At 42.4% G+C, this 23,820-nt stretch overlaps 1 protein-coding gene across 1 annotated transcript in view; it reads right to left on the bottom strand.

Annotated features, from left to right (window-relative positions):
• The window catches only part of LOC108791662 (hepatoma-derived growth factor-related protein 2-like), a 96,423-nt gene that overhangs the window by 48,478 nt on the left and 24,125 nt on the right, over positions 1-23,820 (bottom strand). The window contains exons 5-9 of the mRNA XM_018562203.1: positions 19,809-19,886; positions 9,660-9,777; positions 9,494-9,572; positions 5,867-6,215; positions 5,664-5,749 (exon numbers count right to left, since the gene is read on the bottom strand). Coding sequence (XP_018417705.1) covers positions 5,664-5,749; positions 5,867-6,215; positions 9,494-9,572; positions 9,660-9,777; positions 19,809-19,886 — 710 coding nt within the window. The remainder of the gene's footprint in view (positions 1-5,663; positions 5,750-5,866; positions 6,216-9,493; positions 9,573-9,659; positions 9,778-19,808; positions 19,887-23,820) is intronic.

Here is a 23,820-nt window from a genome sequence, read left to right as displayed (position 1 = left end):
GCCTCCGCCAACACAGGCGGGGAGAGCAGCAGGGATTTGAAGGGATGCAGGCCGCTGCAGCCACAGTTCTCTTAAATGTACCGGCAGCTGCCGGTACATTTAGAACTGTGGACCTCGGTTCGTAAGTACGGGTTGCCCGTAAGTACGGGTTGCCCGTAAGTCGGGGACTGCCTGTACTATAGCAAGTGGGGCATCTAATTTAGGATATTTATTCCAAATGTGAGCTGGGTCTTCATCAAAAAGAACCCTACGCTTTAAGTTGTTAGATAAGAAAGGCTTCCTCTCTGGCTCTGCCCACTCTCTTAGAACCGAAAATCAGAGAGAATTTTATGAACAGGAAAAACCTGTGACTTCTTATTCTCTAGTCCTTGATACATCAAATCATGTCTAGAGAGCTGAACTTTCTCCTCCTGAATTTCCAGGGTTTCATAAATGGCCTTTAAAAAGGTCATCCACGTCTTCCAATGAAAGCTTTAACTTAAAACTTTTGGAAGAATCCTCCCTTTCACCATCCTCTTCTGAAGATGAACCAAACCAAGAGTGATACGAAGTGGCCAGATCCTCAGGATCGGACGATTTTAAAGAGACACCCTCAGCAGCTAATATAGGCTGACTAGAGGGGCCAAACACCGAAGGGTTAGGGATTGGAGTCTTAAAATTGTCCAAAAGTGAGTGGAATGTGGACGCCAATTCCTCTTTCACCGAAGGTAAGCAGCTGCTTCCAGCAGAAGCCGACTCCTCCTTAAGAATTCCCTCTATACACGCTTGGCAGAGAGACTTGGTATAGGCAGGGTTAAGTTAAACTCCACATACAGCACTTTTTTCTTGGTACACTCCTGGACTTTTCTGGGGCGATGGCATGCGAAAGAAAGGTCTAATTACCCTGGGAGGATTAATAACCCTTTAGTGCTTAGCTTAACACCTAAAAACCCACCACTAAGGGGCCCTAGGTGAAGTGCAGAAAGTCGGAGCATCAGGGAAAACAGAAGTATGCCTGCATCCACCACCGCCTGTGCTGCCTCTATGGCAGATAGCATGTGGTCCAGCTGCCGGAAGAATATGAGCCAGGAAGCTCCAGCCAGACACTTCCCCTGAGCCGAGAACGAGGCTTGGAACGCAAGACCCCCGGACGCCCAGGAGTGACGTTTCCCCCTACCAGAAGTGACACACTTAGTCATCCGGGCCGATCGTGGACGGCGTCCCGAGGCTCCAGCGAGGCACAGACCGGCCTACTCACCCAGCCTGCACTACCTGAGCCCAGTCAAGGGGGGAAACCCACCCCGGTCAAGGCCTTCACCAGGCATGGAAAGAAAGGGATGTCCAGATACCTACTTACTTCTCGGAGGAGTCTGGCAGCCAAGGTGAGGAAAAAACCTGAAGGGAAAAAAACCCAACAGCAGCATGCCGAGGTATCTACCCTCAAACAACGCTCCAAAAGGTGAAGCATCTCCTCTGAACGGAGGAAACACAAACTGAGGAGCATCCTGTGTGGGCGGTTACACAGTTAGTCAGGTTGAAAAAAGACACCATCGAGTCTAACCCTTAGAGTTGCAAAAAAAAAAAGCCTAAACAGAATGTTATGCCCACAATTACCCCCTGTTGATTCAGAGGAAGGCAAAAAAAAACCCCTATAAAGCATGGTTCAATTTGCTCCAACAGGGGAAAAAAAAAATCCTTCCTGATGCCATAAGGCAATCGGATATTCCCTGGATCAACAATCTCTGGTGCTTAATATACCTATAATAACTCAATATCTAGTAATATTCTGCGCATTTAGGAATACATCCAGATTAAACAGTATGGGGCCCAAACACTGAACCTTGGGGGACACCAATAACAACCTCAGACCATTCAGAGTATGAAGCATCGATCACCACTCTCTGAATACGGTCTTTAAACCAGTTTTCTATCCAATTAAAGATTGAAAACTCTATACCTACTGACCTTAACTTATACATTAGCCCCACATGGGGAAAGGTGTCAAACGCTTTTGCAAAGTCCAAGCATACTATAGCCACAGCCATTCCTCTGTCCAATTTATTACTCACTTCCTCATAAAAAGAAAGTAGATTTGTTTAACAACTTCTGTCTTTTGTGAATCTGTGCTGACTATCACTGATGATATTATTGTCAGAATTCCAGCAAGCAGTCATAGAACTGGCACTGTGAGAGCCATTGCGCATGCGCGTTTGAAACTGTTTCGTGCTGGTAATGCTCGTAATCGGGAAACTTCGCCTAGACGCTAATGAGCGCGTTTACGTGCACACGCTAATGTGCACGTTTATGTGCAGACGCTAATGCGCATGTTCACGCGCAACAGCGCTGAAGTTTAATCAATAGCGCCAAAAGGCCTATTTAAACTTGCATCTTGCATGCACTCAATGCTGAGAGTTCTTCAGCTAGTGTCTGACGTTGTTTCTTGATTCCCGATTGCTCTGTATCTGACCCGGCTTGAGCCTCTGACTCTGCTGCTCTCCACCTACTCCACCACTCTGCCTCTTGTCTGCTGATTTGGCACCACTTGACCTCGGCTTATCCTGACCCAGCTTCTGTCTTCTGACTGCACAGCTCTCCAGTTACTGACCCTGCCAGGCTTGTCTCTGCTTATCTGGATTCCTGGTATCCTGCCTGGTGCTTCATTCCGATGTCTTCAGCATCTGTACCCAGTGGCACCCATGCCCCATGAAGTCCGTTTGGCCCTGTTCCTCTCAGGCGCGCTCAAGACCAGTGCTGCAAAGGAAGGCCCTTCTTGTTATCTCAGACTCACATCCGGTGCATGACAATAATTTTCAAGCAAAAACAAGTGCATGTGATCCTTGCTCAAACTTTCAAGTATCTTCCCAACTATTGAAGTTAAGCTTAGAGGTCTGTAATTACTTGGTAGGACTTTGATCCCTTTTTAAATATAGGCACCACATTGGCCTTGCGCCAATCCATCGGTACCAAGCCAGTCATTAGAGAGTCTCTAAAAAACAGATACAATGGCTTTGAAATTATACAGCTTATTATTATTATTTCATGGGGATGGCAACATCAGCAACAACATTTTTACTGTAAACTCTCTAAAAAAAAAAAGACTAGAGGCCACCACCTAAAATTGGTGGAGAAAAAAAGATTCAAACCACAAAGGGCTTAATTTCAGTTAGAGTGGTTACATTTTGGAACTCTCTTCCACAAGCAGTGTTATCAGCAGAGAGTATTGACTCATTGAGGAAGGCATCTAAACTATGTTTAAGAGACCATAACATACACGGGTGCAGGTACTCATAAAAACTAGACCACACAGCAACTCACATACACACACGCACACAAAGGATGAACTTTATGGACCTGTGTCTTTATTCCACCTTAAATACTATGTAACTATTTATGGATCCCAAAATCGTCATGATTAAATAAAATCTAGCTTCTCCCTTAGTGCAAGCTACATAGCCTGTGTTCTGCATAAAAGCTAAAACAAAAGGCTTAAATAGGAGTACACTTGATAGCGCAAATGGAAGAAGCTAGAGCAATTACAATTCCCTTGACCAGTACGGTCAGATCTGGGCAGCATGGCGATACTACAAGAAAACAGGACTTTTGTAATAGCCTAAATCAACATAGCCCAAATCAACTACAAGCAATTTCTGGCTCCGAGGCATGATTTTACCTCACAAAATGATTACTCTGTCACAGTAAACAACAACCTTTGTTTAACAAATTTAGAAAGCACACTCGTCCCCTACAAGCCAGACTGGGAATGGAGTAAATTCCTCCTTCCCTAACTTTCCTTACCAGCTCCCCAGTATCTATTATGTATATTTACTAGCTCTTTCCTTTCACACTTTGAAGTCTTCTAGTATATAATGCACAACTTATGAAAAACCTTGGCTCCCACAACAATTACCTGCTATGGAAACTCCTGCTAAAAGAAGCTGTTGGTATTGATCACACAAGAGGATTGGATTAAATTAAAAGTTAATGCTCTATTGCAGCTTAATTTATGTAAACACCGTCACACCTCCCTTTCTATATGGTAATATACTAGAGAAATATTTAATGTGTTTTCCTTAACCCCTTCGTGACGGGAGACGTACACTGTACGTCCAGCCACAAAGGGACCAAATGACTCGTCACGTACACTGTACGTGACGAGTTATTTGCTGCACTAGAAGGCTGCTAACCGCTGAGAATCAGCGGTTACCTTTCAGTAATAGATGTCTAACTATCTAGAGATCCATTACTGAAAGGGTTAACCTTTTTCAGACACCCGATACCTTAATATCGGGTGTCTGAGAGTCACAGCAAAGCAGACACACATGTCGGCTTTTGCCGGCATTCTGACAGCTCGTATAGATCGAGAGATATCTCTCTCAAGCTATACTGGCTTTTTTTTTTTTTTTTTTTTTTGACTTTCAAGAATAGATACAAAATGTTATGTATTAGACACATAATGTATCTATTCTTGAAAGTAGAATGTTTAAGTTTTCTGAAACATTCACTGACAGCTGAATCCTGAACTGCTGCAGGATCAGTGTCACTAACTTATTATCGGCTGTTCTGAAGTTTGAAGCAGCCTGATAATAAAAAAAAATGTATTAATTTATCAAGCAGTAATAGTGAGATTAATTCACAATGACTGCCTGATATAATTAAATAAATAAAATTTGTCAGTATAAAAAAAGTGAAAAGTGTAAATAAATTTAAAAAAATAGTGAAAAGTGTAAAAAAATTAAAAATAAGGGACAAATAAATGAATGTATGTATTGCATTTTTTTTTAGCTGTGCTGGTTTTGTTAAAAAAAAATACTACAAATCAAAACTGGGAAAAAAAGTTTTTTTTTACGTTTTTTCCTCTTTTTTTAATTTGTATTTGTCCTAAGTGAGGCGTTAGACACACATATGTGATATAAATATATAGCCCTATCTGTCCTCTAAAAAACAATATATAATATGTGTGGGTGCACTTTGTAAGAAAGTATATTACTGACGTGGAAGAATCACACAGCAAAAATGTCAAAAGTGTGTCAGTCATTTAGGAAACAGAAACCAAAAACAAGCTCAGTCATGAAGGGGTTAAGATCTATATGTCAATTTCATTGTACTACACTATACATCCTGAATAAATATAATTGAAAAAAAATGTGTGCATGATGGATGTAGAAGGGGTTATAAGCCCCTAGGACTAGGCCTACAGTTTTATTTTCTCTGATTTTCTAACCCTCTTGTAAGTGGCAGTAAACCAGTTGACTTCAGAATCCTGTGTCACTCAATAGAGATGGCAGAGAACAAGCAATCCTGCAGTTACTGGTTGCTTGCACGCAAATTCTCACTTTCCCTTTCACCCTTCAAAAATCAGAAAGCTAAAGCCAAGCTGAACTTATTTTATGTAACACTATCGCAAAAGAAAGCAAAATCAGTGTCACATGACATACCTGTCATAATCATCTATCTTCTGTATCTTTGTATAATATGTGCACTTTATCTTGAGAAGTGGACTATCCACCTCTTAGCCTTTAAATGTGTGCTGTGTTTGGCAGGCAACCCTATGGTAATGCTCTCAAGCACATCATACACTGCAATACAACTGGAAACACTCTTCACCATATGTAGTATGGTGATATGTAGTATGGTGATATGTAGTATGAACCTGCATATCTATACAGCGTACAAGAATTTCTAACCTTCCCCTTGGACGATCTCCCCACTTCTTCTGATTTGTTTTTTTTCCTGGTTCTGAGGCTTGGCTTTTTTTTAAGGTTTTCTTTACCTAAAACATCAAAAATACATTTCCATTACAAGCTTTAGGGTCAAATCCATTTGCAGCACCACTTTAAAAACAACAACAGTAACAGCTGATACATACAAACATTTCAGAAATGCTGACCTTTTTATTACTGTCAGAATATGATCCAGACTTCCCTATTTCCTTCTTAGTGTTTGCAGAAGAAAACGTTGCCTTTTTGTAAATCTCTTGTTCAGAATCAGAATCAGATGAAAGAGCCCGCTTTACTGGTTTAGATGGCCTTTTTTCACTACTGATGCTGTTACTATCACTGTCTGCAGCATTTCCCTTGTCTGCTTTCTCTTTTTTTTTTTTATCCTCTTCTTCCCTTTCCTCTTCCCTTAACCTGCGCAACTGCTCATCCTGCTCCCTTCGATGACGTTCTTCAAGCTCCCGACACCTTTCTTCATCTTTCTTCTTCCAATCACTTATACGATCTGGTGAGCTATCACTAAAAGAAAAAAATTGAACCATTAACAGATAACACTTTGCATTATTACACATGTGTGATGTTTCAGCATCTAGCAAATTTGCTTATGCAGAAAATCATTTAAGTTTATGCTCTCCTATTAGAGGTCGGTGTAATTTGTCATTACAGCCTCTGAAATAGTTAACCTTGGTTCAGGAATAAAAAACATGGTGTTGCAAATACTATCCATGTGCACCAATGGTGACCATTTCACATTCTAAGCACCAATCAGTGCAATTTTTAAGTCTATGTGACTCTGGCTGGAATTAAAGTGTATCTAAACCACCCCAAAAAAATGTAGTATTTTGCAGCGTGCCAATCCTTACTGCGTTCCATTTTCTTTTTCAGGATTTTTTAAATCTTTATTTTTACCTAGTGATCCAGCCAGTAACAAACTTCTTGTCTTAGTCCCCTTTTACACTTGGGTGTTGCATGAACGTGCGGCAAAGCATGCACATTGGCAAATTCTGATCTGCGCTTGTGGACAATCACCCGTGCGTCTATTTGAGCTGCTGTGCTAAAAGGTGTAACTCCGTTTCCATGATGGATGAAAAAAACATTGCACTGCACTACAAATACACAATCAAAGATGGTTATCTTGTATTCCTTCCATTTGCGAATAATAGCTGCAACAGTCGTTTCCTTCTCACCAAGCTTATTGCCGATAGTCTTGTAGCCCATTCAAGCCTTGTGCAGTTCTACAATCTTGTCCCCAACATCCTTTGACAGCTCTTTGGTCTTGACCATGGTGGTGAGGTTTGAATGGAAGAAAGAGATTCTGTGGACAGGTGTCTTATATATACATAACGAGTTGTTGTTAAGAGCACCTTCTTAAATTGACAGGACTAATCTGTGTACCACATAGCCAGTCTGTGGGAGCCAGACTTATTGTTGGTTGGTAGGGGATCAAATACTTATTTTACTCCCTGAACTGCAACTCAATTTATAACATTTGCATCATGTGACCGGTTTATCTTCTTCTATTATTGCCAATTTGAGCCCCTACTTTCCCTGCACTTTTTGAGGACCTACAATGCCACTCTAGATGGGACCATTATGCCCCTGGATTCGATGGGGGCACATATTACTGTGATCCCCAAAATCGACAGGGGTCACTCTCAATATGGGAGTTACAGCCCGACAACCCTTCTCAATGTGGACCTTAAGTTGTTTGCCAAAATACTGGCCAACCGCATTTTGCCCTATATTGTAACTCTGGTTAATTTTGACCAGGTCAGATTTGTCATGTCTCGCAAGGCCCGAGACAAAACCGTCTGCGTTCTAAATGGAATTAATTCTGCGCGTAAATATGCCTGCCCGTCGATGCAGAGAAATGTGTACTCTAATTTTGCATGATGTTTCAGATTGCTAGATTTTGTTTAGGTTACATCTTATTTCTGTTATGACAGTACCAATAAACGGAAATTTTATTTAAAAAAAAAAAAAGTAAAAACAAAATTTAAAAAATATAATTAGGGATGCACAGATACCGATACTAGCATGAGTATTGGTGCCGATCCTGAGTATCTGGGCGAGTACTCATACTCGCCCAAATGCTCCAATACTTACATCTGATACTGGAACTTCAGGACTAATCAGGAAGTCGGGTAGTGGGTCATGAGATGCTGCCCGGCTCCCTGATAGGCTGCCTAGCTTTCTGAGCAAACAAGTGATGCCAGCTTCCTAGCCAATCAGAAAGCTGGGCAGCAGCTCATGACACGGCACCCAGCTTCCTGATTGGTCAGGAAGCCAGGCAGTCTGGGGAAGTGAAGCTAGTGTTCTTTTGATGGAACACTGGCTTCCCAGGCAATCAGGAAGCCGGGTCATGATCTGCCACCCGGCTTCTTGATAATCGGGGCACACAGGAACGGTAACGGTATTGGTGTGTACCGAAATAAATAAATAAACATTGGTACTCGAAAGTGGTGCATCCCTAATAATAGAATACAAAATAATAATTTTTTCCTTTGGGGGATCCACACAACTTAGCATATGTTACCAAGGAGTCCCAGCTCTAGAAAGGTTGAGAACCACTGCTCTAAGAGCAGGATGGGACGCTAACCCTGAGAAGGGATGTATGTATACAGGCAGTGGGCCAGACTTTTATACTGAGAAGCTTTTGTTTTGTTTGCTGAAGAAAACCGGTTTCCGTTTGAGCATTTGAGAGAGAAAATAAAGACTTATTTTCCAATCACAGCTGGCTATTGATCAGAAATGCTCTGATTACAGTATGTTCAATTTCCAAGCTATTTTGGAGGCATGATCTCATAGTTACATAGTATTTGAGGTTGAATAAAGACATATGTCCATCAAGTCCAACAGTGTGTGTGTGTGTGTGTGTGTGTGTGTGTGTGTGTGTGTGTGGGTGTGTGTGTGTGTGTGTGTGTGTGTGTGTGTGTGTGTGTGTGTGTGTATGGGTCCCTGTGTCATCTCGTTATTAGGAGTACCCCTGTATATTACCGTTTCTCAGGAAATCGTCCAAATGCTTCTTGAACTAATCCACACTATTAGCTGAAATCGCTGCTTGTGGCAACGAGTTCCAGACCCTAACCGCGCGAACTGAGAAGAACCCCCTTCGCCCCTTGTGTTTGAATTTTTTTTCTACCAGTTTCAGGTGGTGTCCTCTAGTCTTTGTTACGGAATTAATCTTGAAGAGATTGTTGCTAATGTCGCTATGACTATGGAACATTTTGTACATGAAAATCATGTCCCCCCTTAATCTCCTTACTTCTAGCGTGAACATATTTAAATTTAGTAGCAGTGTCTCATAGCTCTTGTCCTCCATCCCTTTGATGAGTTTAGTTGCCCTCCGCTGGACTCCCTCCAGCTCAAGGACATCCTTTCTGTGTACCGGTGCCCAAAACTGCACCGCATACTCCAGGTGGGGCCGAACCAGTGATGTGTAAAGTGGCAAAATTATAGACTTGTCCCTTACTTACATCTCTCTTTACTTATCTCTACAAATAATCAATTTGTGTACCAAGATTTATACTGCAAATTTATTTTGTTAAAAATTGAATTTTTTTTAAATAAATGTATTTCTTTGATATTCCTCCTTGGAAAAGTATAACAGATACACAAGAGTAAACACCGGTTGAAATGAAACTATAGTAGTATTTGGTGACAAGGAATTCACCTTTACATCCTCTCAAGAGAAAAGAATGCCTGCAGGACTTTTTAATAGCAGGAATACCCAGTCCTACTAAAAAGTAGAGAAACCTATTATAGAGTTATCTCTAATTTGAAAATATAAAGCTTACCTGTCACTGTTCGAAGAAGTTGTTGACTGGCTTGCTTTGGATGACTGCCCATGAGGTTTTGAAACAGGTTTTCTCACTACTAGAAAATATATGAAATACAGTGGTAACCAACACAGTACTTTCAGTTTAAAAGGAAAAAAAAAAGGGAGTGATATATTTTTCTTACATGCTCTGGAAGTTTTTGCCGCTTTCTTCACAGGCTTTTCTGAGGAAGATGAAGACTGCTGCTTATGATCTGTGTCTGTATCAGAGCCAGATTTTGAATCAGATTCATTCATAATCTGCTACAGATGAAAGAGGAAAAAAATAAAATGAGTTCATGCAAACAAAAAACAAAATGTAGAAATGTGTTTGTTTGTGTGTATAATATATATTAAATACAAATATATACACACACACACTCAAGTAATACATATATAAAACATTCAGAATATGGGTGAGCTGCACTGGGAAAGTAATGCATGTACAGTGGGGTGCAAAGCATCAGATGGGCTCCAAAAACTGTTAGGAATTAACAGTATGCAAGGACAGGTTGCTGCATAACCAAATGGCAAATCCACACAATGGGTTTATTTTTCTGCTGCAGGGCAAACAAAAAATGGTCACTAGCACTCCAGGTTTTCTTCAAAACGAAATCCTTTTATTCATTCTCACAGGTGTGGGGTTATTACTCCAGGGCTAGTATTGCTGGAACAGGATACTTCCCCTGGCTGCCAGGGGAGTGACTGTTCCGGTAAGGAAGAAAGGGTAAAAGGCTGGCAAGCAGAGACAGATACTGTTGGTAGGGGATTATTACTGAAAAGACAGACATGGTCATTTGTATCTGGGACCGCAATTGTTGGACAGTAAACGGTTTACCAGGTTTGACACAGATTGGGTGGACAGGTTGTTGGGAGGGGCTGGGGAATCCCCGGCTGTCATGGTACATATTGGTACTAAAGTATGATGTAGTGTCTGAAAAAATGACTTTCTGTAGGACAAGAAAATTACCTCTAAGGTAGCATTTTCTGAAATACCGCTGATGCCACAAGCCACACCGGAGAGGCAGCCAGAATTAAAGGAGAACTATGAGGTGAGTGATTTTCACTCATCCTCATTGTTAGAGCCGATGTGTGACAATTAAACGGTCACGTCGGCTCCATTGATCGGGAAGTGAGCGAACGCATACCGTCACTCACTTTCCGATCATCTCCCTGCAGAGAGCGGTGACGGTCAGTCACTGCTCCCCACAGAGATTCCCCCTCTCCGATCCTCCAGTGCTGACTGACAGTGGGCTCTGCCCCCTCAATCAACCAGCTGGTTGGATCTCGACAGTATTGTCGGAATACGTCCTGGCTGCGGCGCTCTCAGTATATAGCTCGCTATATATTGAGCTTTGGGTCACGGGAGGACGTTAGTATATGTCCTCCCGTGACCCTTAAGAGAAGTATGGGATAAAAAGGTTACCCCATAGTTCTCTTAAGATGAAGTGGCTGGGGGACCAGAGTATGAAAAAAAGTGTTTCGTAGGGATGTCCCAATACCGTTACTATTATGGGTATTACGGCTGATTACAGGGAATTTTCACGAGTACTTGTACTCTTAAAAATGCCCCGATACTAAAGGCCGAGATTGGCTGCCTGACGTTCAACGCTTGTGGGGACCTGGCAGTAGCGGTCTTTGACAGTGCCTGCCTGGTCCCACATCTCCTCCTTCCCGATGCAGGCACAGCACCACACCCACACATACAGCCCCGGAGTTGGCACTCACTCGTTCAGCTCACTACCCACCATTTCAGGCAGGCACCCGCCCACAGAGCCCTAGAGAGACCCCCACAGGCAGCCCTGGTGAGATCTGTATGCAGCCCTGGTGAGAAACTGCCCTAAAATCAGTAGTCTGTACTGTTTTAGAAAAAAAATCTCATGTCCCCTTAAGAAAAAGTATTGGTAATTGGTATTAGCGAGTACCGGAGGGAAAGTAAAGTACTTGTACTTGGTCTTGAAAAAAATGGTATAGGGATATACCTAATGTTTGGGTTCATGAAAAACTGGGCTGAATTTTCAGTTTGTTAACGGTCCTACAACAGAGACGGGCTGCATCTAAATGGGGAGGGAGCAGCACTGTTGGGGGAAAATGGTTAGAAGACTGGAGGCAATTTTAAACTAGAATATGGGGGAGGGAGAGAACGCAAATGAGCATAACCTAAAGAGAGGAAGGGTCAATGGGGACAGTTAATATAGGAGGTGGTGAAGTGAAAGGTGGCTCGAACCAGTCAGTCAGGAATTAACATCACCAATGTCCAGTACAAAATTGTCTTGAGGAAATTGCCATTTAGGAATGTGAGAAAATAAAAATACATAACACTAGTACTAAATTAAAAAATGTATGTACACAAATGCTAGAAGTATAATAAACAAACTGGAGGAGATTGAACTCTGGTACTTCAGGAAGACCTTGACTTTGTGGGATTATCAGAAACCTGGCTGGACAGCTCACATGACTGGGCTGCTAACATACAAGGGTACACCCTGTTGCGGAGGGACAGAGTTGGTAGAAAAGGGGGAGGGGTATGCTTGTATGTGAAGGCAATCTAAAAGTGAACGTGAAAGATGGCATTAGTAAGCGGCGGAAATATCCGAAGGTCCCCTGTGCAGTGGCGTCTGATGTCTTGTATCCTGGTCTTAGTGATAGAGAGTGTGCGGGATGGTGGGCTGCAGGTCTCGAGCACAAGTCAGGTTTTTAACATGCACACGTACTCAGCTGGCCAGGCTGAGACGCGGCAGTTGGAGGAGGAAGAAGCGCCGCAAACGGCTAACCGTTACTGATTGTCGTATAACCCCACTGTGTGACGGGACGGAATGCCGGGGGTGATCGAAGTGCTGCGCGACTGATGAGAGCTGTGGGGGAAGAGCTCTCACAGGATCGGTGGCTACGCGTTTCGAGGTGTACCCTCTTTATGAAGCCTCAGTGTGCTCAAATGAAAACGCTCAGTTGAGCGAGGACTTTTGTTTTCTTATGCTTATTTTGCCTGTTGTGCCAGACCTATTAATAAAAAGGCAAAGGACTTTATTTTGTAACAAAATTGCATTATTGTGTGGTGTTTCCAACAGTGAAGACTGTGTGGTTAAAGATCCCAGGTCACAATATATACACACACACACACTCACTCACTCACCTTGGTTTTTTTCCGCCTTGAGGTTGCAGACTTCAGCTGTGTTTTAGGTTTGCTTGCTTCCTCTATAGTAAAATCCTGAGTAGAGCATCATTGGTTTTAGCATTAGAAAAAAAATACATTAAGATGACAAATTAAAAAAAGGGACTCTGATAGATAGACATCATACCCGTGTAACTTGTCACAGTGCCGAAGCATCGCCTCCAAAACAAATGCTCAAAACAAAACAAAAAAAACCATTACTTTTTTCTTTTTTTTTCTAGCAACCCAGTGCACCACAACAGAGTGGGAGGAACTTCTGGATTAACCTGGAGCAGTTGCCCATGGCAACCAATGAGCTTCTATTTTTAATTTTCAAAGCTTAACTTAAGAAAGAAGCTAGGTGATGGCCATGGGCAACTGCTCCAGTTTTGATAAATTCCCCTCAGTATGCAAATAAATGGCACTGCAGTATACAACACAGAGCAGGTGTGTCGCAGTAGGTATTACATTACTGCAAGGCAGAAGTGTAAAAATGTAGGCCTAAAAAAATGCAGATGGTCCACTACACTGCACAGGATCTTAAGTACTTTGAATAGGATACTTTTAAGAAATAAAGCAGCAATGTCTACATAGCAGGTGTCTGAGTTACATAAGATAAAACCCCTGAAATGGAGATTTCCCTCTACTAGAGGACTTCACTAAAATTATTTAAGAGAACGGCTAACACTTATGACTTGCAACTTCAGGTCTCACAAACAAGTTATGTAAGCAAGCATTTAAGTATGTTTCAAGATCTTAACTATGCAAAAGAACATAAGACAGCACCTTCTCTCTGTGATATTGTTTATTCTAAATTAAAAGTGCAAAGTATAAAAGCTACTCGCATATCACAAGTTGCAATGAGGATTGTATGAATAAAGTGCTGCAGCCAGGTTAACACTTTTCGGGGATAACTACCACTTCTTCAGAGCTAGGTTGCCGGAGACTCCAAGCCAGATATGCTGTGTGTGTGTATATGTGTATATGTGTATATGTGTATATGTGTATATATATATATATATATAATCACATACATATACATATATATACACACACACACACACACACAAACTGTATACCACTTGATAAGAAGTATAATAAGCCAATAGAACAACAAAAGAAAAAACTATTTACCTCGCACATTTTTGTGTAGCCAATAGAAGTGTATAACCACACGCGAGTCAGGACAATCAGCCGCTTTGATGGGAGCATATGTACAATAGATCGCCGCCATGAGGACGCCATACAAGGTTTAAATAAACCGGTAAGACAGCCTGCTTATTCTCTGTCTGTAGCACTATTTCCTGCTGGATCAGGTGAACTAAGCAGATTGTCATTCAAGCTTATAATCTAAAGCAGGGGTCTCAAACCCAAATGACCTGGGTATCCACTGGGCATGTTTTCTTCTCCCATGGGGGCAGAATGAGTAGTGGCAGCCAGGGGAGAGAGTGAGGAGATATGGTGGGCAATACATTGCTTGAAGCAGAACCCTGTGCACTTCAAGACTTGGCTGCACCCTGTGTTCCGGACACCGTACAATACAGGACTAAAAATTTGGACTACTGCAAAAGGTAGCCCCCTCTGTCCCCGGGCCTGGTACAAGAGACTAAGTTTCCTTACATTCTTCCCTGTAAGGCACACTAACCAAATCTGCTACCCAAATTTGCAAGGCTACTACCTGGACTTTAGTTCACACTTTTAAAGTAGTATTAAACTCTCAAACTTTTTTCAATCATGAATCCAGATTAAACAACATTGCCCAGCAAAAGCATAGCTTTACATTTTTGCCTACACACTTATGTTCAGAAACATCATGTTTCTGAACAGCTGCTTCCAAGTCTTTCAGCTCTTCAGCTCTGCTTCCCTGAAATTCCTATCCAGTACAAGATAACACAGAACAGTGTATATATACGTGTGTGTGTGTGTGTGTGTGTGTGTGTGTGTGTGTGTGTGTGTGTGTATATATATTAATTTGCATATACATATATACATTTACACACACACACACACACACACTTGATACAGGTACAACAATGTGCCAATAGAAAAGAAAAACCCACTCACCTCCCACATTTTTGTGTAGCCAATAGAAGTTTATAACACGCGTGGCTCAGGACAATCAGCTCTTTTGATGGGAGCATATGTATAATAGATTGCCACCATGAGAATGCCATACAGGATGTAAATAAACCGCTAAGACAGCCTGCTTGTTCTCTGTCTGTAGCACAAGATGGAAACTGGAGCGTCCTGGTTGGAGGCGGGACAGGGGCAGACCATTAGGTGGAGCTGACTGAGCTGCAACAGGTCCCTGTTCGTCTGAAAAGCAAGTACAGGCGGAGAAAGGCTGTGGGAGGTTCCCTTTAAGAAAATCTCCCTCTGACAAAAAAGTAATTATCGCAGAAACGCGTTGGCATGGCTGCAGCACTCTATTCATACAATGCTCATTGCAACTTGTGATATGCGAGTAGCTTTTATCCTTTCCACTTTTAATTTATAATAAACAATAATCACACGAGGAGAAGGCGGTCTTTTGTGTTCTTTTGCATGTCTCAAGAGGATATTTCCCAGTAGCTTTTGGGAACACAGCCTCTCCTATATCGTGTAAAGATTTTAAACTGATGGCTGAGAATACAGCCCCAGTCCTCTGAGCGCCTGGAGTGTTGATTTTCAAGATCAAGTACAGTGGGGCAAAAAAGTATTTAGTCAGCCACCAATTGTGCAAGTTCTCCGACTTAAAAAGATGAGAGGCCTGTAATTGGCATCATAGGTAGACCTCAACTATGAGAGACAAAATGAGAAAACAAATCCATTTACAAATCAACGATCAAAAGTTTAGAGTTAGGACCGCACTATAAGAGGTGCCTTGGCGCGGCTGTGCGGGTTTCACATTTTCTGCAGAAGACGTGTATCCAAACCTCTGTTTTTAACCTTAGTGGTGAGACAAGTTTTTTTTACATGCTGGCTTATGATACCTTTCTACTGTTTACTGTTCAAAGCCCACTTCGTGTGCACCTTACTGTATAGCTGGTGACAAATTGTTGAGTGCGTTTGTCATTTGTTTTGCTGGAAAAAGACTAGGCCCAGCTACTCAAGTGTTGAGTTGGGACCAGCGCTGAGATCCATCCGAAACTTTGAAGTGTCTGGACATTGGCTGACAGTGTCAGAGAACTCAATGTTCCTTTAGCAGTTTAAAAGGTGTATACCCCGAGAGAGAAGCAGAGCTACGACAGGCGATAGCACCTTGGCTCAGACCTGAGTTGCCGTGGACATGTCAAAGGGCAACAAACTGGCCCATTGCAAAATGCAGGCAGCCTCAATTCCCTGCAGAATTTTTTTTACTTAAAAGGAAATGTTTAGATCCAGAATAGGCCAATGCCTTCTTTTGCCTTGGGGACAGTAAATAAGTTTCAGGAGGGCTTGTTCTCGAACTTAGAGGTCCAAGTCTTCTGGCAGAACCGTGAACCATGCTTAGACAGACCCCGAGGCCCAAGAGTCAGGAAAGGAACTATTTTTTATCTCAAGAGCTGAAGGGTTACCTGTAGGACCTTTTGCCTTCTTACCCCATGACTTCCTTGATGTAGGAGTCCAAGGAGCCAACAAAGAGCATCCTCATAAGGTGCTTCTTGCACAGAAGTTCCACAGACCAACACTGGAGCCAAAAGGACATTGGTATATGTACCAAAAGAAGGCTCATCCTGGATATTTGTAACAGACCCAGTATACTCACCTGTCGGCATCTCGGACACAGAGGGTGACTCTGGCCACAGTGCGCCCACGTCATGACGCTCCGCCACCCTCCTCAGCTTAAGATCGCAGAGTTTCACTTGTCCGACGTTCCTGCAAGGACTAAGACACGGGACAAGTTCTGAGCAGTGCTGCTCTCCATCCTGCCTCTTAATGGGCTCTATAGCCTATACCCTAAAGCCTCCAGGTCTGCTGCAAACCGATGCTGTTGGGACTCATGGTGCACAAAGACTCAAGCATATCACTACTCCACAGCTTCTATACACCAGCAATCAGCACAGTCTGGAGGATTCTCCTGTAGCAGCCTGAGTACAACTAAACAGCAAGTATTAACTGCCACAGCTGATGAAATGCACACAACCCAGTATGACTTTTAAACTTGTGGTGTTAATCATCTGTTACAAGTTGCCTCTGCTACTACATGCTTTTCAACCTAATGCCATAACCCTTTAGCTCCCAGGCACTTTGTTCCCAAGCCCTGTGTGAGCAAGCTCAAAATGAGTGATGCACTAGTTTATAATACACCTGCTCAATGAGAGACATCTGAGCTCAATTAACCCAGATGTGAGAATAACTTTACAAAATTGACTATTGCTAACTATTGTCTTCAGACAATTATCTTGTGGTGTGAAGATAACATTAAACTGATTATTACTGTTTATTGACTTCAAACTAACGTGTGATGTGAGGAACATTACAACAGTTTTGTTACATACTGCTTCAATCCTGTCATGTGAACTGAACATTGGAATTATTTCAGCAGTGAGAGGCATTCAGTATGCTTAATTTATTTTTCTTGTGATGTGATACAAACATTACCATTGATACAACCTTAGTTATAGAGACTGTCATAATGTTGAAGTAAAAGTTCTGTTGAAGAAGACTTCCGCAGCTGAGTTCCATCATTCATCATAAGAGGTATTACAATATTTGGCAAAATATATATGGTAAGCCATCAACACAGTAGCCTAAGGCTACATGCAAGAGCTTTAGATGTTGGACGACAGATGGATCCATCAGAATAGATCCAGGGTCCCAAGTCATATGTTTGGACTAGACAGCTAAGGTCTGACAGACTGACAGGGTTGCAAAGGTAGGTTGCATAGCAGGACCAGCCAGAGACAACAAGGCCTTAAAAAAGGGCTTCTAACCTTTAATCTACAGAGTCCTCGAGAAAGAAAAATAAAAAGGAACATACTAAAACAGGTTTTGTTAAATGTTACCCATTTCTTAAAGACTTCCTCCTCAATGGGTTATTGTTGAGCAAAGCATATGGGGATAAAAATTTTACTTCAGGGTGAAGCCAATCACCACACAACAGTAGGAGTGAGTGAACAGGGAAGGTTTTGGCATGACTAAGAATTTGTAAGAAAGCCAAGCAGGTGAGCTTCGGCTGGATCGATGCTGGATCGTGCACACTACATCAGCTGGAATAGAAAAGGTATCTTTAAGCTTGAAAGAGATCAGGAGATTGAGCCACTTGTACAGAAGCCTCAGAATAAGAAGGTACTATTCTCCTCCACCTTCTTAGGAAGCACGGAGGCAGTTAAAAAGGAAAAATCAGACAGACTCTGGAGGAGTGGCTGAGGGGGAGGACTGCCTTTAAAAAGCCTATCCATAAATGCAGTTTGACATGGTGAATAAAAAACAAACACTCTAGATAAACAGGAGGCAGCTGGGCATGCCAGAAAAAAACAGGGAGGATAGGAGACTCTAGAACCAGGACCTTTAGGGGAGAGACTGCAGACCCCCTTACCCATTAGCAGAGCATGAGCTGGCAAGGCCTACTGACTCATTCCCCTTGCATGTATGATTGACCATTTTCCTGCCTTATCCCCATCTCCTGCAGACCTGTAAAAGAACCAGCTATATCAAACTGGAACAACCCTCCCTGAACACCATCTGTCTTCCACATATAATGCAGTTTTAACTACTATACCTGGGCAGTTTGACAATTCACACCTTAACCGTGTGAACTGAAAGATTAACATCTATGCACACTACTTGGTGTTCTTAGACAATCAACATCTGCCATGACACATTCCAGGCTGATTGGATTAAAGTGACTGTGCTACTACTAAGTGTAGGCCTGTCCTTTAGAGAAATTGCACACAAAGAAACAAGGCGTCAGGGAGTACAGTTTCCTACACCATCAAATGCACTTGGAAACTGGAGGAAACTGACAGGAAGAGGTCTGGCAGACCCATAGCCACAACAGAATTAGAAGACAAGTTTCTGAGAGTCAACAGCGTGTTTGACAGGCGGCTCACAGGACAAAAGCTTTAAGCACAGCCTAACAGTGATCGAAGTAAGCAAGTCTCAGTTTCAACTGTGAAGGGAAGATCTCAAGCTGCAGGTTTGACAGGTTGAGTGGCAGTAAGAAAGCCATTGCTAAGATGGCAAAATAAGAAAAAGAGGCTTTCCTAGGTCATAAAAAATTTGCAGTTGACTACTTTAAACTGGACAAAAGTCTTATGGACAGATTAATCAAAATTGGAGACCTTTGTTTCATCACACACTGTTTTTGTACGCCATTGAATAGGCAAAAGGATGGTTCCTCAGTGAGCAACACCAACTGTCAAACATGGAGGAGGAAGTGTGATGTCTGGGGCTCTTTTGCTGGTTCCAGAGTCGGTAACTTGCACACAGGGAGTGGCACTCTGAACCAAAACTACAATCACAGCATTTTGCAGCGCCATCCAATACCCTCTGGTGTACACCTAGTTGGTCAGGGAATAATCCTACAGCAAGATAATGACCAAAAACATACCTCCTGGCTGTCTCAGAACTACCTTAAAAGAACAAGACGATAGGCTTCAAATCATGGAATGGCCAGCATAGACTCCAGTTTTAAAAACTCCATCGAGCTGGTTTGGCATGAACAGAAGGGTAAAATCAAAGTAACCTACAAGTGCAACGCATTTGTGGGAACTTCTGCAACAGTGCTTGCAATACCTTTCCGAACATTATTTGATTTCCGTTGTATAAAGAGTGTCACGAGTGTGTTCGACTGTCATATCTGCAAAAGGTGGCGACTGATTAACAAAATGTTATCTACATTTTTGAATCAAGAAAACAATTCCATGATTTCTTTTGGATGTCCAATTGTTCATATGTACTGTGCTTTATTTTCAGAGTACACTGAGACATTAAACTGCGGACATTTCAATAAAAACTGGAAACATTTTAGTGTTCTAAAAAACTTTGCTTTGGTAGTGTAAATGTTGGGGTATGTTCCCAACTACTAATGGCTAAACCATGACCTAGATAAATGAGAACATTCATAGACATGCAAGTCACACATTGTATTGTTTTGATAAAAGGTCTATGCAAGATATAGAACTGAACCTTTTCTGTTATTAAATTACCACAAACATCCTGGCTCCTAAAAAACTCTTACCTGGTCACTGTCAGAGTTTTCTTCTTTAGATGAAGATGCACTTTCTGGCTCCATTTCACTGGATGTATGTTTGGGAGGCTGTTAGAAAATATACATAAAAGGTAACATGTCTGCCATGGCTATCTAATTGAAATACATTAACATGAATAATGTAGCATCAATATAAAATATATCTGTCTGTAACAGAAAAAAACGAGAGAAAAAAAAAAAAAACACACACTACATGCAGTTAGAAAAACTTTAAAAAAACACAGTTTTGCAGCACGAATTAAACATGGAGGTGAAGAAGCAGCACAAGGAGCCAGATCAGTTGATGTGCTGACAAGAAGAATGTTGATAGCAAGAGAAAGAGTGACAGAGAAATGAGTTCATCACTGTGCTGCTCCCATTCTCAGGTCGAGCCACAAGCTGGGGCAAGTCCAGGGAAAGCTGGCCATCAGACTGAGGATATCTAGTGGAAGGAGGAGGGGGGCAAAAAAAAAAAAAAAAAAGGGACTACAGGGAAATTTTCAGAGATAAATGTGAATATTGCAGCAAAGGTTGGTTTTGATATACGTTAACTTTTAATGGGCTATTCATCTTTACATCTCGTTTTTGACTAGAGTCCTGTTTTAACAACATGGGCAGATAGAAGAAAATGTGGACTTTTATGTTAGGGTCAATTTAAAGAGTAAGTAAGCCCCAACAAAAATATACCACTGACAGTGTTATATCCTTCTTAGAAGTAACCAAAATACATGTTGATGCTTCAAGAAATCATGTGAGCTAATCACTTCTTGTGCTCTGTACCTCCGCTTAATGATATAGCATTTTCTTCAGCCCTCTAGGCAGACTACAAAACACCTCCCCCTATGTTATGGAGAAGAGAAAACTAAAACCTAAAAGCAGCTACCACATCCAAGGACTGGTAAGCTGCTACACTTAAGCTTAACCTGGTAAACATGTGAAAAGAAGCCTCTCTAAATGCCTGCAATCTGGAAATCATAAATATAAAATATTTGTATGCAGTATATTACTGGCAAAATCCAAAATGACATATGATGTAGTCTGTCACTAGCATTTACACAGCAGTCCCTCCCAAGTCCACTCTGTAAGGTAGACGTTGTGAAAGTTGTACACATGGAAAAGTAATCCATTAGCGGGATCAACACTTAAATTAAACTATGCTGCAGAAGGACCCCACGGACTCCAAAATACTTGCATGTTATTGCTACTGCCAAACTGCATCGTACAGAGTGGGGGACTTCATCAAAACTGGAGAATCTGGAGCAGTTGCCCAGGGCAACCAATTAACATCTCTCTTCAGTTTGATCAGGTAAGATTTGAAAAATGAGACCAAGAAGCTACTTGGTGGCAGTGCAAATCTACTTAAGAATTGGTCTGCTCCAGTTTTGATAAATGACCCCCGGTATGTCTTATTTTTCCCATAGTTACACCTTGAACAGAGAAATTAATAAGCTGTCAGTGTGAACCCCTCCATCCACCTCCCCCTAACATTTTAGCTCCCCAGCTGATTTTGGTATCAAAACTTCCTAAAACAATTACCTGGTAAGAGTGAGCATGCAGCAAGTGTACATGTCAGAACTTCAGACCAGTACACTTGTTCTGGATCACCAACATAAATTGGTAAACTGATAAGAGATTCTGTAGCCAGTATGTGTACTATGAGAGTCATAGGCAAAGGGCCCAGGACACGTGCTTGCTTTCACAATAATGGTAATCTTTAACCTACTAAAGACAGATGACAAGCGCTCCCATTCATTATAAAAATGTTGTGACAGCACTTAGACGGATGTGTAGTTATTTTGTAGATCTTTTCTTTATTATGGTAAGAAATTAAAAAAAAAACAAAAAAACTTAAAAATGCTGCATAGAACATTGTGAGGGGAAATTATTAAAACACTGGAGCAGACACAATCTGGAGCAGCTGTGAATGAAACCAGGTTCTAGCTTTCATTTTCAAAGGTCACCTGAACAGAGAAGCTTATTGGGTACTATGGGTAACTGTTTCAGATTCAGTCGGATCCAGTTGTAGTAAATTCCCCCCCTACGTCTTTCAGTTGGCTGAAAGAAAGATACATACATATGTATGCATGAATGTATATATAGTATCTCACAGAAGTGAGTACACCACTCACATTTTTGTAAATATTTTATGATATAATTTCATGTGACGACACAGAAGAAATGACACTTTGCTACAATGTAAAGTAGTGAGTGTACAGCTTGTATATCAGTGTACATTTGCTGTCCCCTCAAAATTATTCCACACAGCCATTAATGTCTAAACCTCTGGCAACAAAAGTGAGTACACCCCCTAACGAGTCACATGACACCTCCCCGGTGTCATGTGACTCGTTAGTGTTAAAAGGTCTCAGGTGTGAATGGGGAGCAGGTGTGTAAAGGTGCCCATACACCTTACGATTATCGTACGATAATCGTATGCGATCGACTTTTCGTACGACAATCGTAACGTGTGAATAGAGTGCCCGACCGATAGTACTGTACAATCGTACGACTTTTGGCGGTCAAGCATGTTTAAAAACTTTGCTATGGGGAGCAGGTGTGTTAAATTTGGTGTTATCGCTCTCACTCTATCATACTGGTCACTGGAAGGTCAACATGGCGGCAACCAGGTGAGAAGTACAAAAAGACAAGTGTGTCTTGCCTACAGTCAAGCATGGTGGTGGGAGTGTCATGGTCTGGGTCTGCATGAGTGCTGCCGTCACTGGGAAGCTACATTTCATTGAATCTTTGTACTTCTCACATGGTTGCCGCCATCTGAACCAAATAAGTTTACCTTGGACTCATCAGAGTCGGCTCTGCCCATGTTTTGAGATTTTCCACTCTAAATCACACCTCCCTCTCTTACTGTGCACTGACCCGCAGCACCTGGTGCACTCCCGGCTCTCCCTGTTCAGTAGCCACCCCAAACTCTCAGGTGGCTGATGGAGAGTTCCAATTTCATCCAGAGTAGGTCCCCCGAGGGGGCAAAAAATAAAAGGTCGTCCAAATACAGCACAACCCCTACTACTCTCGCCCTCAGAGGGGCAAGGGCTTATGCCAGCACCATGGTAAAAATCCTCGGTGCGGACGAAAGTCCAAAGGACAGTGCGCTGTACTGAAAATGGAGAACTCCAGCCGGTCCGCTGACCGCAAACCGCAGCAGTTTCTGAGAGGACTTCTGTATCGGGATGTGAAAACATGCATCCCTGAGATCATACTGAACTTTTGGTAACGCACAACCTTGTTTAAACGTTTCAGGTTCAAAATCAACCTGCCTTTTCCAAAGGGTTTCATCCGTGCAAACAGATGAGAATAAAACCCCCTCCCTTCTTCCTGCTTTGGCACCTGCACAATCACCCCTTGGTCCAGCAGGTCTTGAAGGGACACAGTCATAAACCTCGCCTTTTCTGGATCCCTGGCGAGTGATGTGGCTAAATATCTGGGAGGGGGGTGGACCCGTCCATTCTATCCTGTACGCCAATTTACAATTTCCAGGACAAGCTTGTTGTCCGACAGTGCTGCCTAACGTGGGAGGAAGTGCCCCAGCCTTCCGCCCACCTTGGTCATGGCGTCACTGTGGTTTGGGCTTCCCATTAGTCACTTCCCATTCATAATTGAGCATATAGTAAACATACTATGTCCTCAATTATTTGCAAACACTCAGCGATCACTGATCGCTGAGTGTTTGTACTCGGTCTCCATCCTGACAGCTGTCATAGGAGCCTGAGCAGCGGTACGGTGAGTAGAGCTCAGCCTTCTGTGACAGCAATGGCTGTCTCCATCCCCACACCGCTCTGCCGGACTGTGACAGGAGGCTGAGCGGTGTGGGTGGAGAGGCACTGGCCGCTCACAGCTCTCTCCTCCCGCAGCGCTTGGCCGCCTGTGACACTTTCTCTCCTCCCCGCTGGGACACAGAGCAGCGCCAGCGGGGGAGGAGAGAAAGCAGGGATACGCCACTGTAGCGACCAAAAAAATAGCACTTTAGGGCATATATCGTTGCAATATA

Source organism: Nanorana parkeri, unplaced genomic scaffold, assembly GCF_000935625.1.
Source record: "Nanorana parkeri isolate BGI_ZX_2015 unplaced genomic scaffold, ASM93562v1 scaffold565, whole genome shotgun sequence".
NCBI lineage: Eukaryota > Metazoa > Chordata > Amphibia > Anura > Dicroglossidae > Nanorana > Nanorana parkeri.
This window is presented reverse-complemented; position numbering and strand designations above follow the sequence as displayed.